The sequence below is a fragment of the Pseudonaja textilis genome, chromosome 1 (genome assembly GCF_049901715.1).
Source record: "Pseudonaja textilis isolate UNSWEBS1 chromosome 1, rPseTex1.2, whole genome shotgun sequence".
Taxonomy (NCBI): domain Eukaryota; kingdom Metazoa; phylum Chordata; class Lepidosauria; order Squamata; family Elapidae; genus Pseudonaja; species Pseudonaja textilis.
Window position 1 is genome coordinate 24,953,404 of NC_141990.1, and position 16,213 is coordinate 24,969,616.

Here is a 16,213-nt window from a genome sequence, read left to right on the forward strand (position 1 = left end):
TGTCCGCATGTGCACTTATACACCCTACAAGCTTTAAAAGAATAGCTCCTCTTTTTTTTTTTTAAAGGGATTTGGCAACTCCCTCAGATCTATTCTTTGTGTATTTTCTGCATTTTAATTCAGAACCAAAGATAGAATATGAAAATAGACAGAGAAATGTGAATATATTTATTTTGTTGTTTCCTTCTGTTTTGCTAATTTTAAGTTTGCAAGTTGTGTGTGTGTGTGTGTGTGTGCATATATCTGTATGTATATAGAATATATGGTCACATGAAATCTCTTATTCTAGAATCAGGTTAACTTTGATTCAATAAGCATATCCACTTCTTGTATACTAGATGGGGACACAATATAAAAGAGCCACCATTCTGAGAAATGTTTCCGTACACATGAAGTCATGTAGTCCCATTTGCTTTGGGGCTTTTGCGTGAAAAGCTGAAGAAGGTAAGTAAAGAAGGACATACCAAAGGTACATGTCATATACATAACATATATAATTCATATGAAATATGAAAATACGGACAGAGAAAAGTTTTCCTCCCGCTACTGTGTTACAACCCACAGTCCTCTGATGAAACTGAATGCATGGAGACTTAAGGCGACTAACAGAAATAATTACTTTTTTATACAACATTACACAAAATATACATAATACATAACCTATTGCAGTCACTGTCATGGAATGTATAGCCATATAAATCATTTAAGTAAAATAGAATAGAATAAAATAAAAATAATTGCAGAATTATCTGCTGTCTGATTTGGTAATGGCCACTTGAATAAATAGTTTTAAAAACTGGTGGAGCCCAGGGAGGTAAGAGAAGGTAAGAGAAGAAGAGGATTGATTTCATGGAGGTAAGATCCAGAAGCTTTAGTTTATTTGGACATGAAGAAAACCTTGGATGTAGTTTCCTGGCAGTTCTCAAAGACTCAGAAAACCCACTATAGTTTTTTTTTTAAAATACGAATTGATAATTGATATTTGTCAATTTTGAGATTGGGTTGATCCTTAACATTTTTGCATGTATTTGTATTTTTCTATTCTTGAATGGGTTACATAATGAAGTCAAATGCCCAGCAAATCACTTACTGAAATGGATAGTCATATAGATTGTATAAATAAATAAATAACTTTTAAAAACCGAAGAGGGGTTAATGGGGGCCATTACTAGAATATATAGAACTGAACATCTGTCTGTGCAGAAGGCTTTTAGTTAAGGTTCACTTACCTCTGGATCCTCTGGGAAGATATTGTCAACAAGTCTTTTGTAACGGGGCCGCAGTGCTCCACAACAGCCACACACACCTGAAACAGAAAGGAAATTAAATCCTCCACTTTACAAAGGACTAGTAGAAATGAGACCTAGATTTGTTTTCAATTAGTTATGCAGATCATTCTCCTTGCAATCATAAAACTACAGAACCTTAGAATTAGTAGGGACCATTTTGACCTTCAAGTCATGCCCTCATTCATTACTGAGATGCACATGAAAGCAAATCTAAACAGAAGAGAATATATGCCACTCAGGGTTGAACTGTGGGGTCCTTGGTACTTTCTGAGCTTGGTTGTTTGCTTGCAGAAGTTTTATAAATTAACTAGATAACATTCATCTGTATGAGGTGAGCTTGGGGTTTCTGACATGACCTCACCCTGCTCCATGGCAGGAACGGGTTTCGAACGATTGTCAGCCCAGCCTTCTAACCTTGCAAGCCATCATGGCCCTTATGTAATAGACTATTACACAGATAAAGATTTATAATTAGATTCAATACTTTTCAAGTTGTTTACTTGAACGTTTGTTTATTCCAGCGAATATATTTTTCAGTCTGCCTTATATTCTTGCTGATGAAATCTTTGTCACAATCTATTACTGCAACCTTTCCAACCTGATACCGTATGTATGGGTTGGCCTACATCTACAAAAATCCCCAAACAGCAGGTACCAAGCTAGAAATGCTATGATTACACATTCTTCTCTGAAAATGCCAATTAAATGATAAGGAGCTGTGCAAGAAAACTATTTAGAGTAGATGACTTAGTTTTTAGCAGCATAACCTGCATACTTACTCAGAAATAAAGGTCTGGTGACTTCAGTGAGATATACTCCCAATGTAAAGATATAATTGATGGGAATCTAATTATTTATGGCTAGGCTCATACAATGTTCTAGTACACTTTTCTTTAATTGTGGTTTATTAACTGGGTTTATACAGCATGTTGTCATAAACCATGGCTTACAAACCACTATAGCTGGATTCACAAAATAAGCAATAATATAACTTATATGCAATTCAGCAACTGATATGGTTAGTTTTATATATGTGTGTGATGTATATGTGTGTGTGTGTGTGTACACACACACACACACACACATATATATATAGAGAGAGATGTAGATAGGTTTTCTGGATACTGTAAGTGGTGGTGGTGGGAGGAACGAACATTTCAATGTGCACAAGTATCTATTTTGTCATTCCATCCTAAACTGACGCAACATAACAATCTAAATGTACAGCATAACAAATCATAGTTTGACCTTATCACCCATTTATACAAAGCAGGGTTGATAGATTAATGTGTTCCTTGCTTCAAACAGATAATATAAATACTATAAACACTTGCAGCCTACAAAGAGGTAATTCATAGAACTCAATATACGTTCCCATTACATTTTTCTGCATCAAGGAGAGTAACAGAAGCTTCACCAGTCAAAAAAGAAAAATAGCTGAGACAGAGTACAAGAAAAAAATGCTTCAGGGAGTTGCTTCACAGTCTTTGCTTATTAGACTTTCCTTTTTTCTTCCTAATTGCAATTACATGCATTTTTTATATAAGACAGTCCAGAATGCTTCCAGGTACAATAATAAAAAGCTTGCCATCTTTCTTCTAAAGCAGCCCCTTTTCACAACATCAACATTAGCATCCTTTCTGTCTTTTCCTTAGGCAATGCTGGAACTTGGATGACATGGAGATGTTTGGGTTTCCCATTCGTTGATACGCTGAGATCCGAACCTCCACAATTCCTCAGGCAACATGTTCAGTGACCTCCATGACTGAAAATGTTGGGAGATGCTGTCTCTAAACATCTAGAAGACATAGGATTGGCTAATATTCCCTAACACTTCTGGAGAGCACCAGGTTGGCAAAGGTAACATTATAACACAGAAATAAAGCAGAAATATCCCCATTATGATTGTGAGAAAAATACTTTGTCCTACATTCTGCAAAAGGGCAAATGAGAGGCTAATGGAAAAAAGATCACTACAAAACAAACGACCCAGGAGATTATAGCACAAGATCCAGGATATCTCCACAACAAAACTCACAAGGCCATCACACAGCCCATTATACCAACATCAACTCCATCAACCAATCAAGAGTGCAGCCAACCAGCCCAGCACACCAGCCCCCCCCCAGTATATATAGAGAGACGGCAGCTCTGATCACACACTGCTTGCACTCGCACGAAGCCGAAAGCACCAGCCTGAGGATGGCGAGTGGGACCTCAGCAAGATATTCTTAACCTTCACCAAGATATTCGTCACCAAGATATTCTTAACCTTACATGGGAAAAGACCCGAACACACCTAGACCTACATACATACATGCACACATACATACATACATATATATGTTCTGTCTTGCCTTTCCTCTTTCCCAAAAGATGAAAGAGTACAAACTTACACAAACACATGCAGGCAAGCTGGCTTGGACTTCACAGAGTTAATTCTTTGGAACTGATAATATTCTTGGCATTCCAACACGTCCTGCCTGCCAAGTCCGAACTGATAGTAAATAAAATTTTACTCACAGAAAATCACCAGGCAGTCCACAAAGAAAATCTGAAGTAAGGTTAAACTTTGTCCCGTATGCTGGCCACCTTGCCTTCTAGTGTGCCATCTTCACCGGGCACAGGTGGTGGATCAACAGCTATGGGACGTCGGAGATATGTTATATTTGCAACTGTCACAAGCTTCCTTGAATGTTGTATGGACAGAAAGGCAGAATACAAACTAAAGCAACAAAGAAACCATAGCAATAGCACTTAAACCTATATATCACTTCATAGTGCTTTACAGCACTCTCTAAGTGGTTTACAGAGTCAGCATGTTGCCCCCCAATAATCTAGATCCTGATTTAATGACTTCGGAAGGATGGAAGGCTGTATCAACCTTGAGCTGGACAGAATCGAACTGATGGCAGTTGGAAGAATTAGCCTGCAATGCTGCATTCTAGCCACTGTGCTACTACTTAAAACCATTTGTTCAGCTACTGTCTGAAATTACGAAATGGATTTATGACCCAGGTGCAAAGTTATGGCACTTGGCACTTTTGATCAAGTGATCAAAATCTTGGCACTTGGCAGCCTGCACACATTACAATTGTAGGAGGATTGATCTATTTATTTGGGGGGGTGGGGAACCCTGCCCAACAACACTCATCAGCAAGTGGAAGTCTCAGCCAACTGCCATTGACTCCAGGGCTTAACTTCTCCAAATCATGTAATGAGACCAGTTGGATGCTAGCATGGAGAATGGCAAGAGCTTGTTCTTCCAATAGTTTAGAAGCCTCACGTGATTTCAAGAAGATGCAATTTGCCAAAGAAGGCTTCCAAAGTATCATGAGAATTGGATGATGGCATGGAATGGCCTTGGGAAGAAGGCCTGGCACAGCCAGGAACTGTCAGTATATTCTACTCTTATTGTTTATCCTAGCATTAATCCTTAGCAGATGTTTTCATTATTTTTAATATAGGGCAGTGTTGGCGAATCTTTTCAGCACCAAGTGCTAAAACAGAAGCACGCACATGTGCGCAGGGGAGACCACCAGGAACTGGAAGAGCAGCTCCCCAGCATGCGTATACATGCACTCCAGAAACAGGAACACCAGCTGGGTGGCGCACATGCACGCACTGGGAAGCTGAGCTTCCAGTTTTCGGTGCACGCATGAGCACGGGCCACCTGCTCTTCCGGTTTCTGGCGCTCCTGCATGTGCAAAGACCAGCTGGCCGGTGCACATGCGTGTGCCAGAAGCCAGAAGAGCAATGGGCGACGGCTGGCGTGCCTGGAGAGATGGCTCTGCGTGCTACTTTTGGCACACATGCCATAGGTTCACTATCACGGATATAGGATGTATATATTCTTTTTTCAAGCAATATAGTTTTTATGTAATAGTTACATAGCTACAGTTAATGTTTCAAAGAAGTGTTAATTGTAATATTTTGGAAGTGTAATAAACATTGTACTGTTTAATAAACATCTTATTGTTTTGAATATTACCCAGAGTCCTATGACAGGGCAGTATAAAACAGAGCAAGTTAATTATGTTTTCAGTGGTCATGGGAAGAAAGGTCATAGACAAGTAAAGCAAGAATTCATTACAAAGAGGTTGCTTTGTATTAAAAAGAAAAGAGTCAGCTATTTGTTTGGAGGCAGAAACCAAAGAGAATAGAAAGTAGAGATATGGCATCATTAAATAGATGACAAAGTGGACAACTGTAGAACCCAAAGGTATAGGTACTCCTCAATGTACAACCTGCAATTGGGTCAGTAATCTTGGTCATTGAGTGAAGAGGTTGTTAACCGAGACATCACACTGATTTCCTCACTCAACAACTGCAAATATGGCATTCTGGCATTAAAAGAGAACTGTGAGTCATTAAGTAGATGAGTTCCTGGTAAAGTATTACAGGAATGCCTCAGGGAGTGGCCTGGTGCAGGCTGCATGCAAGGTGGGAATGCTTCAGCTGGCTCAACCTAGCCCAGCAGTGTTTATGACTGCAGGGGTGCAGCAACCCTCTCACCCCTTCTACTCACCTCTCTCCCCACAATCCATGCCCTTTTGGTCACCCTGCACAACGACATTCAGTGATGTCAGCACAGGGCCTGAGGTCTTCAACAGTCTCAGCCAGCTGCCACTGCCCCCAGCCTTGGACTTCAGCTCTGGTGCCACTGCAGGCAGCCTGGCACTGAGAAATGCTACTTCAATCCCTATACCACAGCTGGCCATGCCAGCACATTTAGCCAAGCCACAATTCCCCTCTGAGCCCTGATCTCCCCAGGAACTGTTGTGGGCCACACACCTTCAGTCTTTTTTCAACCTGCAGTATCCCTTTGAGTAAATCAAAGCTGTTACTTCTAGAACATATACGTACGTCAGTATTATTTAAGGCAACATTATCAAGTATAGAGGAAACTATAAAAGTAATTTCTGTAGCTTCTCATAGCATCACCAGCCATTCTTGAATGAATAAAACACCTGCCTATATTACTGTTATTTTTGCACAATGGTGGCTATTTATTTGACTGTAGAAGATGCTATAAATCGCTAGTGAGGAAATGAAAGATTGGCAGGCAGAAGTACCATCCATCCTTTTTTTCCATGTTACGCCATTACTTGTGTAATTTTACTCCCTCAAGACCCAAGGCTATAAATAATTCTGAGAAAAAGAGTGGTTATTGTGGGGTGGGAGGGTGGAGAAGACACTTCAGTAGGGTTAATGGTTATACGAATGGCTACATTCTTCATTTATTTTGCAACTATACAGCCTCTCACCCTACATCATTGTTAGTCAGCCAAGCATTTGATAATATATAGCTCCATTCTTAATAAATTTTATTAAAAACAAGATTACCATTTTTTTCCCATTTGAAAATACTCTTGTAGAGAACAAACGTTAAAAGTTGTGCATATAACAAGTGTTTTGTTTTCTACCAATATGGTACCAATATGGTAAAGTTTTGGGAAATTTGATTTTTACCACTTACATTCAGAAATTTATGATCATGCATCAAATCATTGATCATGTGTGACCTTGAATGGGTTCTGATCTGTCTTTTTTATTAGCTCTTTTAAATGCAGTCTTTGACAAATTAGCATGTGTCCTTGGCTTGAATGAGACCTTTCCATTTTTATTTCTAACATGTCACCCTACAGGCTTAAGCTCCTATACTTAATGTCAACATTTTTCCTCTGTACATCTCACAGATAACAGATAATCAGAGTTGGAAGGGACCTTGTAGGTCATCTAGTCCAACCCCCCGCCCAAGCAGGAGACCCTACACCAGGGGTGTCCAACCTTTCACCTTCCCTGGGCCACATTAGAAGATGAAAATTTGGTTTGGGCCGCACATAAAATAAAATAACAGTAACGATACCCAATCATCCCAAAAAACCATAGAAAACATAGTTAACATATTAAATTTATTTGGAAATGAAGTTAGTGAGATGTTTTTATTATTTATTATTAATTATTTATTAAAAATTATTTATTTTTTATCACGGTTTTTTTATCAGTTTTTTTATCACAGTTTATTTTCTGGCCAAATTTGGGGGGAGAAAGCTCGCCTGCCTCGCGCCTACCTCTCCTCCTGCAAATGGCCCGGCTGGATGAGGCAGGACTGGAAGGCAGAAGCAGCAACAGCGGCGGTGGAGGCAGAAGCCTTCCCCGCCACCGCTGCTGCTTCTGCCCCCGCCGCCGCTGCCCCCGCTAGTGCTTCTGCCCCCGCGCCGCCGCTGCTTCTGCCCCTGCCACCGCTGCCGCTTCTTCCCCCGCTGCCGCTTCTGCCCCCCCGCCGCTTCTTCCCCCGCCACCGCTGCTGCTTCTGCCGCCGCCTCCACTTCTGCCCCTGCCGCGGGGGCAGCGGCGGCGGGGGCAGAAGCGGTGGCGGGGGCAGAAGCGGCGGTGGGGGCAGAAGCGGCGGCGGCGGGGGCAGAAGCAGCGGCGGGGTGGTGGGGGCAGAAGCAGCAGCGGTGCCGGCGGCGGCAACAGCAAGAGGTGGCGCTCTGACGGCGCCTGCCTTTTGCTGCTTGGCCTGGCGCCCACCTTTTCTCTTGCTGCTTGCCCTGGCGCTCGCCTCGCGCCTGCCTCTCCTCCTCCTCGCTGGCTCTGGCACGATGGTTGGGGTGGGCACTGGGCCGCATTATGAGGCGACCTGGGCCGCATGCGGCCCATGGGCCGCGGGTTGGACAAACCTGCCCTACACCATTTCTGACAGATGGGAGTCCAATCTCTTCTTGAAAATCTCAAGTGATGATGCTTCCACAACTTCCGAGGGCAAACTGTTCCATTGGTTGATCGTTCTCACAGTCAGAAAGTTTCTCCTTATTTCCAGGTTAAATCTCTCCTTGTTCAGTTTCCATCCATTATTCCTTGTCTGACCTTCAGGTGCCTTGGAAAATAGCTTGATCCCCTCCTCTCTGTGGCAGCCCCTCAAATATTGGAAGACTGCTATCATGTCTCCCCTGGTCCTTCTCTTCACTAGACTAGCCAAGCCCAGTTCCTGTAACCATTCTTCATATGTTTTAGTCTTCAGTCCCCTAATCATCCTGGTTGCTCTTCTCTGTAGATTTTTCTAGAGTCTCAACATCTTTTTTCTAGTGTGGTGACCAAAACTGGATGCAGTACTCTAGGTGTAGTCTTACTAAGGCTTTATAGAGTGGTATTAGTACCTCACTTGATCTCGATTGTATCCCTCTGTTAATGCAACTTAGGATTGCATTAGCTTTTTTGGTGGCAGCTGCACATTGCTGGCTCATACTTAGCTGGTTGTCCATTAAGACTCCAAGTTACTCACCCAGTCTATATGTGTATTTTTGGTTTTTCTTGCCTAAGTGTAGGACTTTAATTTTTTCTACATTGAATTTCATTTTGTTAAATATGGCCCAGTGTTCTAGTCTATCAAGTGTTCTTGAAGTCTATCTATAGGATTCCAAGTGCTCAACCATTACCAACTGTAACTGAAAAATATCCAAACTACTGGGATAAACAGATAAACCAACAGAATTTTTCTGATGCCAAAATTAAAGGTGGAGATGCAATACTAGAATGTTATGCTCAATATATTAAAAAAATCCATATCATAAACCCAATCTTCTCTGAATTTAGACATCACTCTATTCAATTTGACTTTTAAAAATATTTTCTTATTCCCAGCATCTTCCAAAATTGCATATGCAGAGAACAGCCCTATATCCATGGAGTACTGTACTTCCAATCCTTCTCATGTTTAATGAGAATCAATCCCTGATTGCTCATCACAGCCTAAACAAAACTTCAAGGTGTTTGAGAAAGCAATCAATATTACAGACATGTTTCTAGTCCCTCTGGCTGAACATAAAGCTTGGAAATAAGAGTTTAGTGCTCTACGTAGTATTTTTCAGTTGCTTTTTTATATATACACATATTTCCTGTCTGCACAAAGAATGACTATTCCAGACATAAGTTTTTGATGCCATAGCAGATCCATAAATAACAAAAAATAATTATATATGATCCATTCAGGCTGCTTGGAAAAATGGAATCTGCATTCCAGTAGAACATGGCAAGAGGGGACCAGAAAAAGAGACAAGGTTTTCCTTTTGTGAAATCAATCAACCCATCCACCCAAAGCTACATAACAATCATTTTTAGATGAATTTAACCTGTAGCAAACATTCACCTCCTGAGCAAGTGTTGGGAGTTATTTTAAACACCTTTCTCCAGCTCTTGCAGCAGCCCAAATTCACACCCGCTTTGAAAGATGATTTAGCAGGTCTTAATTCTCACCTTCCTACTTTTTTTCCAAAGCACAGACAGCAGTAGAAATAGCCTGCAGAGGGAGTTCCTGCCTTGTCAGGCAAAATTCAACTGATTTGGGGTAACGATGCAGTGAAGGAAGCCTCTTTCTCTCTGGAACGGAAGGATCTTTCTCATCAAGGAGAAGCAGCAAGATGGGAAAATGAGAAAAGCCCTTCTGGCCCCTTGCCAGCAACCAAAAGCCGCTAGCAAATTTGCATAATAAGGCCTAGCTTTTTATCTCATTCTTGCCGTGTTCAACACAATTTGCAAACATTATCTAATTAATCTACATAATGTGGGACTCACCTCCCTCCTTCCCTCTCCTGCATGAGAAGCTAAGTATTCCCCTTCTTCTTTTTTTACAGTTTCATGAAATTACCAAACAGGCTCAATCAACAGCAACTAAGATGATCAAAGGCCTGAAGACTGAACCATATGAAGAACGTCTGCAGGTTTTGGGTCTGGCTAGTCTAAAGAAAAGAAGAACTAGGGGGGACATGAGAGCAGTATTTCAGTATTTGAGGGTCTGCCACAAAGAAGAGAGGGTCAAATTATTCTCCAAAGCACCAGAGGGCAGGACAAGAAATAACAGTTGGAAACAAAACAAAGAGAGAAGCAACTGGAATTAAGGAGAAACTTTCTAACAGTGAGGACAATTAACCAGTGGAACAGCTTGCCTCCATCACTGGAGGTTTTATGAAGAGACTGGGCAGTCACTTGTCTGAGATGATATATAGGATCTCCTGCTTGAGCTGGACTAGAAGACCTCCAAGATCCCTCCCAGCTTTATTCTATTCTAAATATAGCCTAAAGAGGTTGTTTTTTTTTAAGAAAAGAGACTGTATTGGGAGATGAGATTCATTACCATCCAATCCAGCATTCCACTTCTAAAGGGACAAGGCAGAGCTTTCTAGAGTCTTCAAAAAGGGACATGGAAGGAGCTATAATTTCTGTTGATTTCCAAAGCAAAAGCTCCACTCTTCACTATTGCCAACAACAGTTCCTGAGGACAGATTCAGAGCTGAAAGTTACTGTACAAAGTTGCCTTCTCTGCAGTCAGAACATTAGTTGATCAATCTTAAGAGTGTTGTCATTAACAGAAGCTTTTCTGGGTTTTCAAACTAAACATCCACTTAGGGTTGAATTTGGGAATTTTTACAGGCAAAACAGCTGTTCAACTTCTTTGCTAACCTCTTTTCCTAATGGGTTGCATTTGATGAACAATTAGAGTTTTGTAGAATCAAGGTGGCATGTCCAAAAAACATCAATATGGCTCCCTTTGTGATCAACTGAAACTATTCATAATCCCAAGGAATGGCTTTACCATGTAATGGTGAAAACAATGGCACCTTCTTTTCAAAGTTGGACTTTGTTCTTTCTGGTGGAAGCAAGGGGAAGGAGAAAGGAAAAAATATGCCTTTCCCAAAAATGCTTTTCCAAAAGGCATTTTTCTTGGGTTTTTTTTTTTTTTCACAAAAATGTTTCACTTCTCATCCAAGAAACCTCTTCAGTTCAGAACTGAAGAAGTTCAGAACTGGAGAAGTTCCTTGGATGAGAAATGAAATGTTTGCAAAGAAGAAACCAAGAAAGTCCAATTGCCTTTTAGAAAAGCACCTTTGGGACAGCCATGAACTGGATGATTGAGAATCTCCATAGGAAAAAATGCCTTGAACCAGTAACTCCCAATCAATCATAAAAAGAAACACAGAAGTTCTCCTGATCCTACAAAGGGAGTTTTTTTTTTAAGGAGGCATTTTTCTCAACCCAAAGACATCAAAACTGGTGGTTATCACTATTACCATCATATTTTACTACGGGGTAAAGTCTATAAATTAATGATATAGTTTGTGTACTTTAATTGTTTTGCCTGTCTTATTTCCAGTAGTAGTATTGGTCAATCACATTCTTAGCCAATGATATGCAAGAAAGCCATAAGTCACACATTCAAGAATCACCTATGCAATACAGGTAGTCTTCAACTTATGGCCACAATTGAGCTCAACATTTCTGTTGCTAAGTGTGACATTTGTGGGTTTTGCCCCATTTTGCGACCTTTCTTGCCACAGTTGTTAAGTGAATCACTGCAGTTTGTTAAGTTAGTAATATGGCTATTAAATGAACCTGACTTTCCCATTGACTATGCTTGTCAGAAGGCTATCCCATGACCCTGGGACACTGCAACCATCAAACAGTTGACAAGTGCCTGAATTTTGATCATGTGGTCTTTATTTCAATGTTATTGTAATTTTGAACAATCACTAAATGAACGGTTGTAAGTTAAGGATTAGCGATCTGGTAGCCATCAGCCACGCTTCCCCTAACTTGCTGCTATCTTTTATATAATTTGAGACAATACCACTCTCAATTTTATCTCACTCTACAAGCTCCATATACAAGAATGATAGCAACAGTCCAACATACAGGCTGATAGTGAAGACTTCCTTAACAAAACATTACAGTTCAGACAACATATCCAGGTAATAATTAGGACAGAGCACTAAAGGTGCTCAAAAGGTAGTTGTTACAATATTACTAGCCATGAAGCAGTCCAGCTGTGCCATCTGTCTAGCTGATCCACACCTTTATAAGCACCAAAGTTTGTTTAATCACAGCCATATACTCCCTCAACATAAGACAACAGGGAAAGACAATCTTTCTGGCTGCTTTGCAGCAGTTTGAAAAACCTGATCTCCTTTAAGACTCCATGAACCAACTCCCTTGGATAACTGATTCTGAGAGCCAAAGAGCAACTATATTTGAATGACTGAAATACACTTCATAGGGGGCTTGATCTATTCTGCAGGCAAAGAGAACTCCTTCCACAGGCTGCAAAGCTCCAACTCCTTTCCCCAAGAACTCAGAGGAGACCTCTCCACCCCACCTTGCAGATGATGTCCCATGATAAAATTATGCAGAAGTGCTAAAGCAAATCTGCTTCTTTAAAAGCAGTTTACTGATACAATGAGTAACACCAGATAAAGTCATTGATGGCAACCAAAATAATAAATTAGAGAGAGAGTAAAAAGGCAGTGCCGGCATACACAGAGAAGTTCCCTCCATCACAAAAAGACCCTCTGTCTGCATATACCATATGTTACCCATCCTCCCCCCCTCCCATTCCCCTACCCCTTGATTTACTTGCAGCCACCATCTGCTGCTCGGACGGGATCATGAAGCCAGCCAGGGATCATAAAGCCAGCCAGCGACAGATAAAATCTCGTCCTTTGTCTTTGTGACAAAGAGTTAAATGAACCCGATAGACAGAGGAACTGCTCCGTCAGCAAGCCCAGCCCACTCTGTGCCCGTGAAATGCTGTACCAAGGACTAGGACCATCTCACTGGCCTTGTGGAAGTCCCTTGCTCTCCAGGCATTGGGGTTAAACAATGCCGCCTTCTGCCTTCGTTATGAGGTTGGGACTGCTCACCGAGGGAGGAATCTCTGGGAACCATTTCCTGGAAAAGGGCATCGCCCACATGTTAGCACTACTGGGACTCATTAAAGACCCTGCTTCATTTTCCTAACAACAAACTTCTTCCTTTTCTCCTCCCTGGACAGGCCCGATTCCCTGAAGGCCAAAGCAGCCAAAACACGGGTGTTAACACTGTAGGATTTTCCTCTGCAAGGAGAAGGTAAATATGGAGATTTATTCTCTCTCTTAAAAGAAAAAGATAACCAGACGCAAGAGTTTTGTATTTTTTTTTTTACCCCTGAACAGAGAGATTTGAGGGATTTAAGAATGGAAGAAGAGAAGGGGATTTAACACGGAACAATGTAGATTCAGTTCTGCTGAAGATGTAAGTGGTAGCCATATCTGCAACACAAAACACTGTTATATCTGCCAACTTAAATGACTTTCAGCAAACAAACATCCATTCCATGTTGGTAGACTGGGGTACATTAGTGGGTGAAGGAGTAGCAGGTAAGAAGTGAGGAACTATAACAGCAGCTGCCAGTGATTTCAACTTTAGAAAGTAGGGAAACCACCAGGCTGTATGATAGGATTGATGGTACAACAACAACAAAGAACTTTTTGCCTTCCCAGTGCTGGTGTACTTTTAAACACAGGCTTCCTATCAGTTGCAACTCCTGATTAATCTAAGAGTATAGTGTTGCAATTGTTTTTTCCTTCCCCCCAGATGTGAAGTATGGAGTGACCTTTCCAGAAAGCTAAGCACAAAGCCACAGACTGTGTTTACCCTTTTGTTGCATAGATATCAGTAGCCTATTCTCAACATTTGCTCAATATTCCCCCTTATATTTTTTTCTGAGGAAATGAAATTCTTCCCCTAGTTACTATTTCCAATATTTTTGAAGAGCCACTGTTTTTAATTGCTGCCAGATGTTACAAAACTGGAATGTTAATATATTTTTTTGTTTCAAACTTAAATTATGACAAATGTTTATCAATGTGTACTTCAGACCCTGGATTTTCACCAATGCAAACAGATACATTTATAGCTTTGAAAAGTCCTTTCTGGGAAATTTCTTGCTGATGCACAGAGTTTTGTGAAACTAAGAGATGGCAAGGGAAAATCAAAGCACTGTTGTGTAAGTTTACAAAAGCTCCACTTCTACTCCTCCAGTCCAACATTTCAGGACTTCTGGCTGAATCCCACCCTCTCTTTTGGAGGAGAAACAGCCTCTTACTATGCGATGCTGTGCTTAAATGCTTTTATCAGGAAAGATGCAGACAGCGTAGCTTCCTCAGAATAAGCAATAAGTCTTTTTCTCCCTCCCTATCTGGATATAGCCATGTATTTCTTACTAACATTTGAAAGCTTTTTCTTGAATATAATTTATTACTAAGATAATCAGCCCCAGCAATATATTTTAACAATAAGCAATAATCAAGTATAAACAGTAACATCTCTCAATTTCTTCCTTGGCTAAACTGTGTATATATACTGTAGGACAGGGATATCAAACTGGTGGCCCGTGGGCCGGATGTGTCATGCGCAGGCCATGCCCACCCCACCTCCGCGAATGGGAAAAACATGGCAAAATGTCACGTGACAGCAACATGATGCTGCAAGTTTGACACCTGTGCTGTAGGAAGAGGCTAACATAGGCTGAACACCTCTTCTTGACTTCTGTCCAGTAGTCAAACTACAACTACTGATGCCAATTGAGCACATCAGCCAACATGGTAGAAACTGTTTAAAACTGTTTCTGATTTTATTTGTTCTCTAAATTTTAGGGGTCTTCACTTCTAGATAAGTATGAGACTCACTTAGCAATGTTGTATTTGCATGGTACCAATTCTGCTTACTAGGGACTCAACCCGTTAGGTTCAAATATCATGCCATACTCTAAACACAAGTTAATCCAGTATAATTTCAACATTATATAACTTATTACGTCCAAACAATTAAATGATACTAAAGCTTAAGTCTTAAGACCAGGATGTCATTCAGACAATGCACTTATTCACCAATATGTTTACTGATGCGCTAAACCCCAGGGCCATTTCAGTTCTCCTCAATACAGACAACCCAAAAGGCAAGAGATTAAAAATAAAGAGAGAAAAGGGAACCAGACCTGCATACAATCGGAGTCCCTTAATCACTCTTCCAGAACATTCATCCACACAAAAGCAAAGACTGAAAAAACAGGTACCTCTGGTCAAGCGCACCGCCTTCCAGCACCATGCCATGCTCACAGCAAAGGGGTCACTAGCTGAGGTCATCACTTGCCCATTTTCAGGAGAAGTGAAGGAGGCACTATGAGTCTCCAGCATGTCCTACTTCTTGCTGTGCTAGATAAGCAAGTGTGAAAAAGCTGGCTGGGGCGAGAGTGGGGTTTTTGTTGTTGTTTTTTGCACCTGCTGGCAATTCTGCCAGCAGAGAGCTCTGTCACCAGGCCAGAGCCTGGTCCATTTGGCAGCAACTGGTGTAAATGAAGCAGCCTTTGCTATGCAAGCAGAATTCTGCTGAGTCACAGAGGTGCTTCTTGAGAGGAAGTTCTGGGTCTCCTGAGGTCAGGAAGGGAGCTGTGGTGTTTCCTCCTAGAAATGAATGGAGGGGGGAACTTGATGGAGGGGGGAATTGAATGGAGTGGGGGACTTGAGCAAAATGATAAATACTGGACCAAGGTGCCTGGCTTCTATGGAAGCCCAACCATGTCATACAAAGTCCTTGAACACTTAAATTTTTTTAGGTAATGCAGGTATGCATTAAGGCTTCCACCAAGTGCAGGGATTAGCTAAAGCGATTCAAATTATGTCGAGCATTTTCCAACTATACAGGAAGATCAACTAGAATTCATAAAAAATGGAAAAGTAGGGCATTTAAATTACCCAATATATGGCAACACTCTAAGAAGGGTGAGAAGCCAGTAGACTACATGTCACTTCCCAGTTTGCAGCTTACAGAGTACCTTGGATTTTTATGGAAGGAAGAGCTTGTGAGCTAAAAGGGGTTTTGCATAATACTTGCACAAGACACAATTTACTGTTTCACCTCTTAAAAAATCAAATTCCTAAAAATCGGTGTGATTTCTTCATTAATTTCAGGAACAAAATTTTACCATTTAAACCCCTCCTCATGTTCCCCCAAACTCCAAAAATGTTAAGCCATCCACTCCAAAGAACATGCAATGTGGCCCCAATCCCCAAGAACAGTAAAAAAAAAAAAAAGAGAGAGAGAGAGAGAGA

At 41.1% G+C, this 16,213-nt stretch overlaps 1 protein-coding gene across 7 annotated transcripts in view; it reads right to left on the reverse strand.

Annotated features, from left to right (window-relative positions):
• Positions 1–16,213, reverse strand: part of EFR3B (EFR3 homolog B) — a 141,834-nt gene that overhangs the window by 67,396 nt on the left and 58,225 nt on the right. For 5 of the 7 annotated variants that reach the window (XM_087929407.1, XM_026715973.2, XM_087929421.1 and 2 more), the window contains one exon: positions 1,230–1,306. In XM_087929407.1, coding sequence (XP_087785533.1) covers positions 1,230–1,306 — 77 coding nt within the window. Of the gene's footprint in view, positions 1–1,229; positions 1,307–12,698; positions 12,756–15,177; positions 15,202–16,213 lie in introns of those variants that run through there. The other 2 variants (XM_087929398.1, XM_087929418.1) reach the window with 2 other exon arrangements.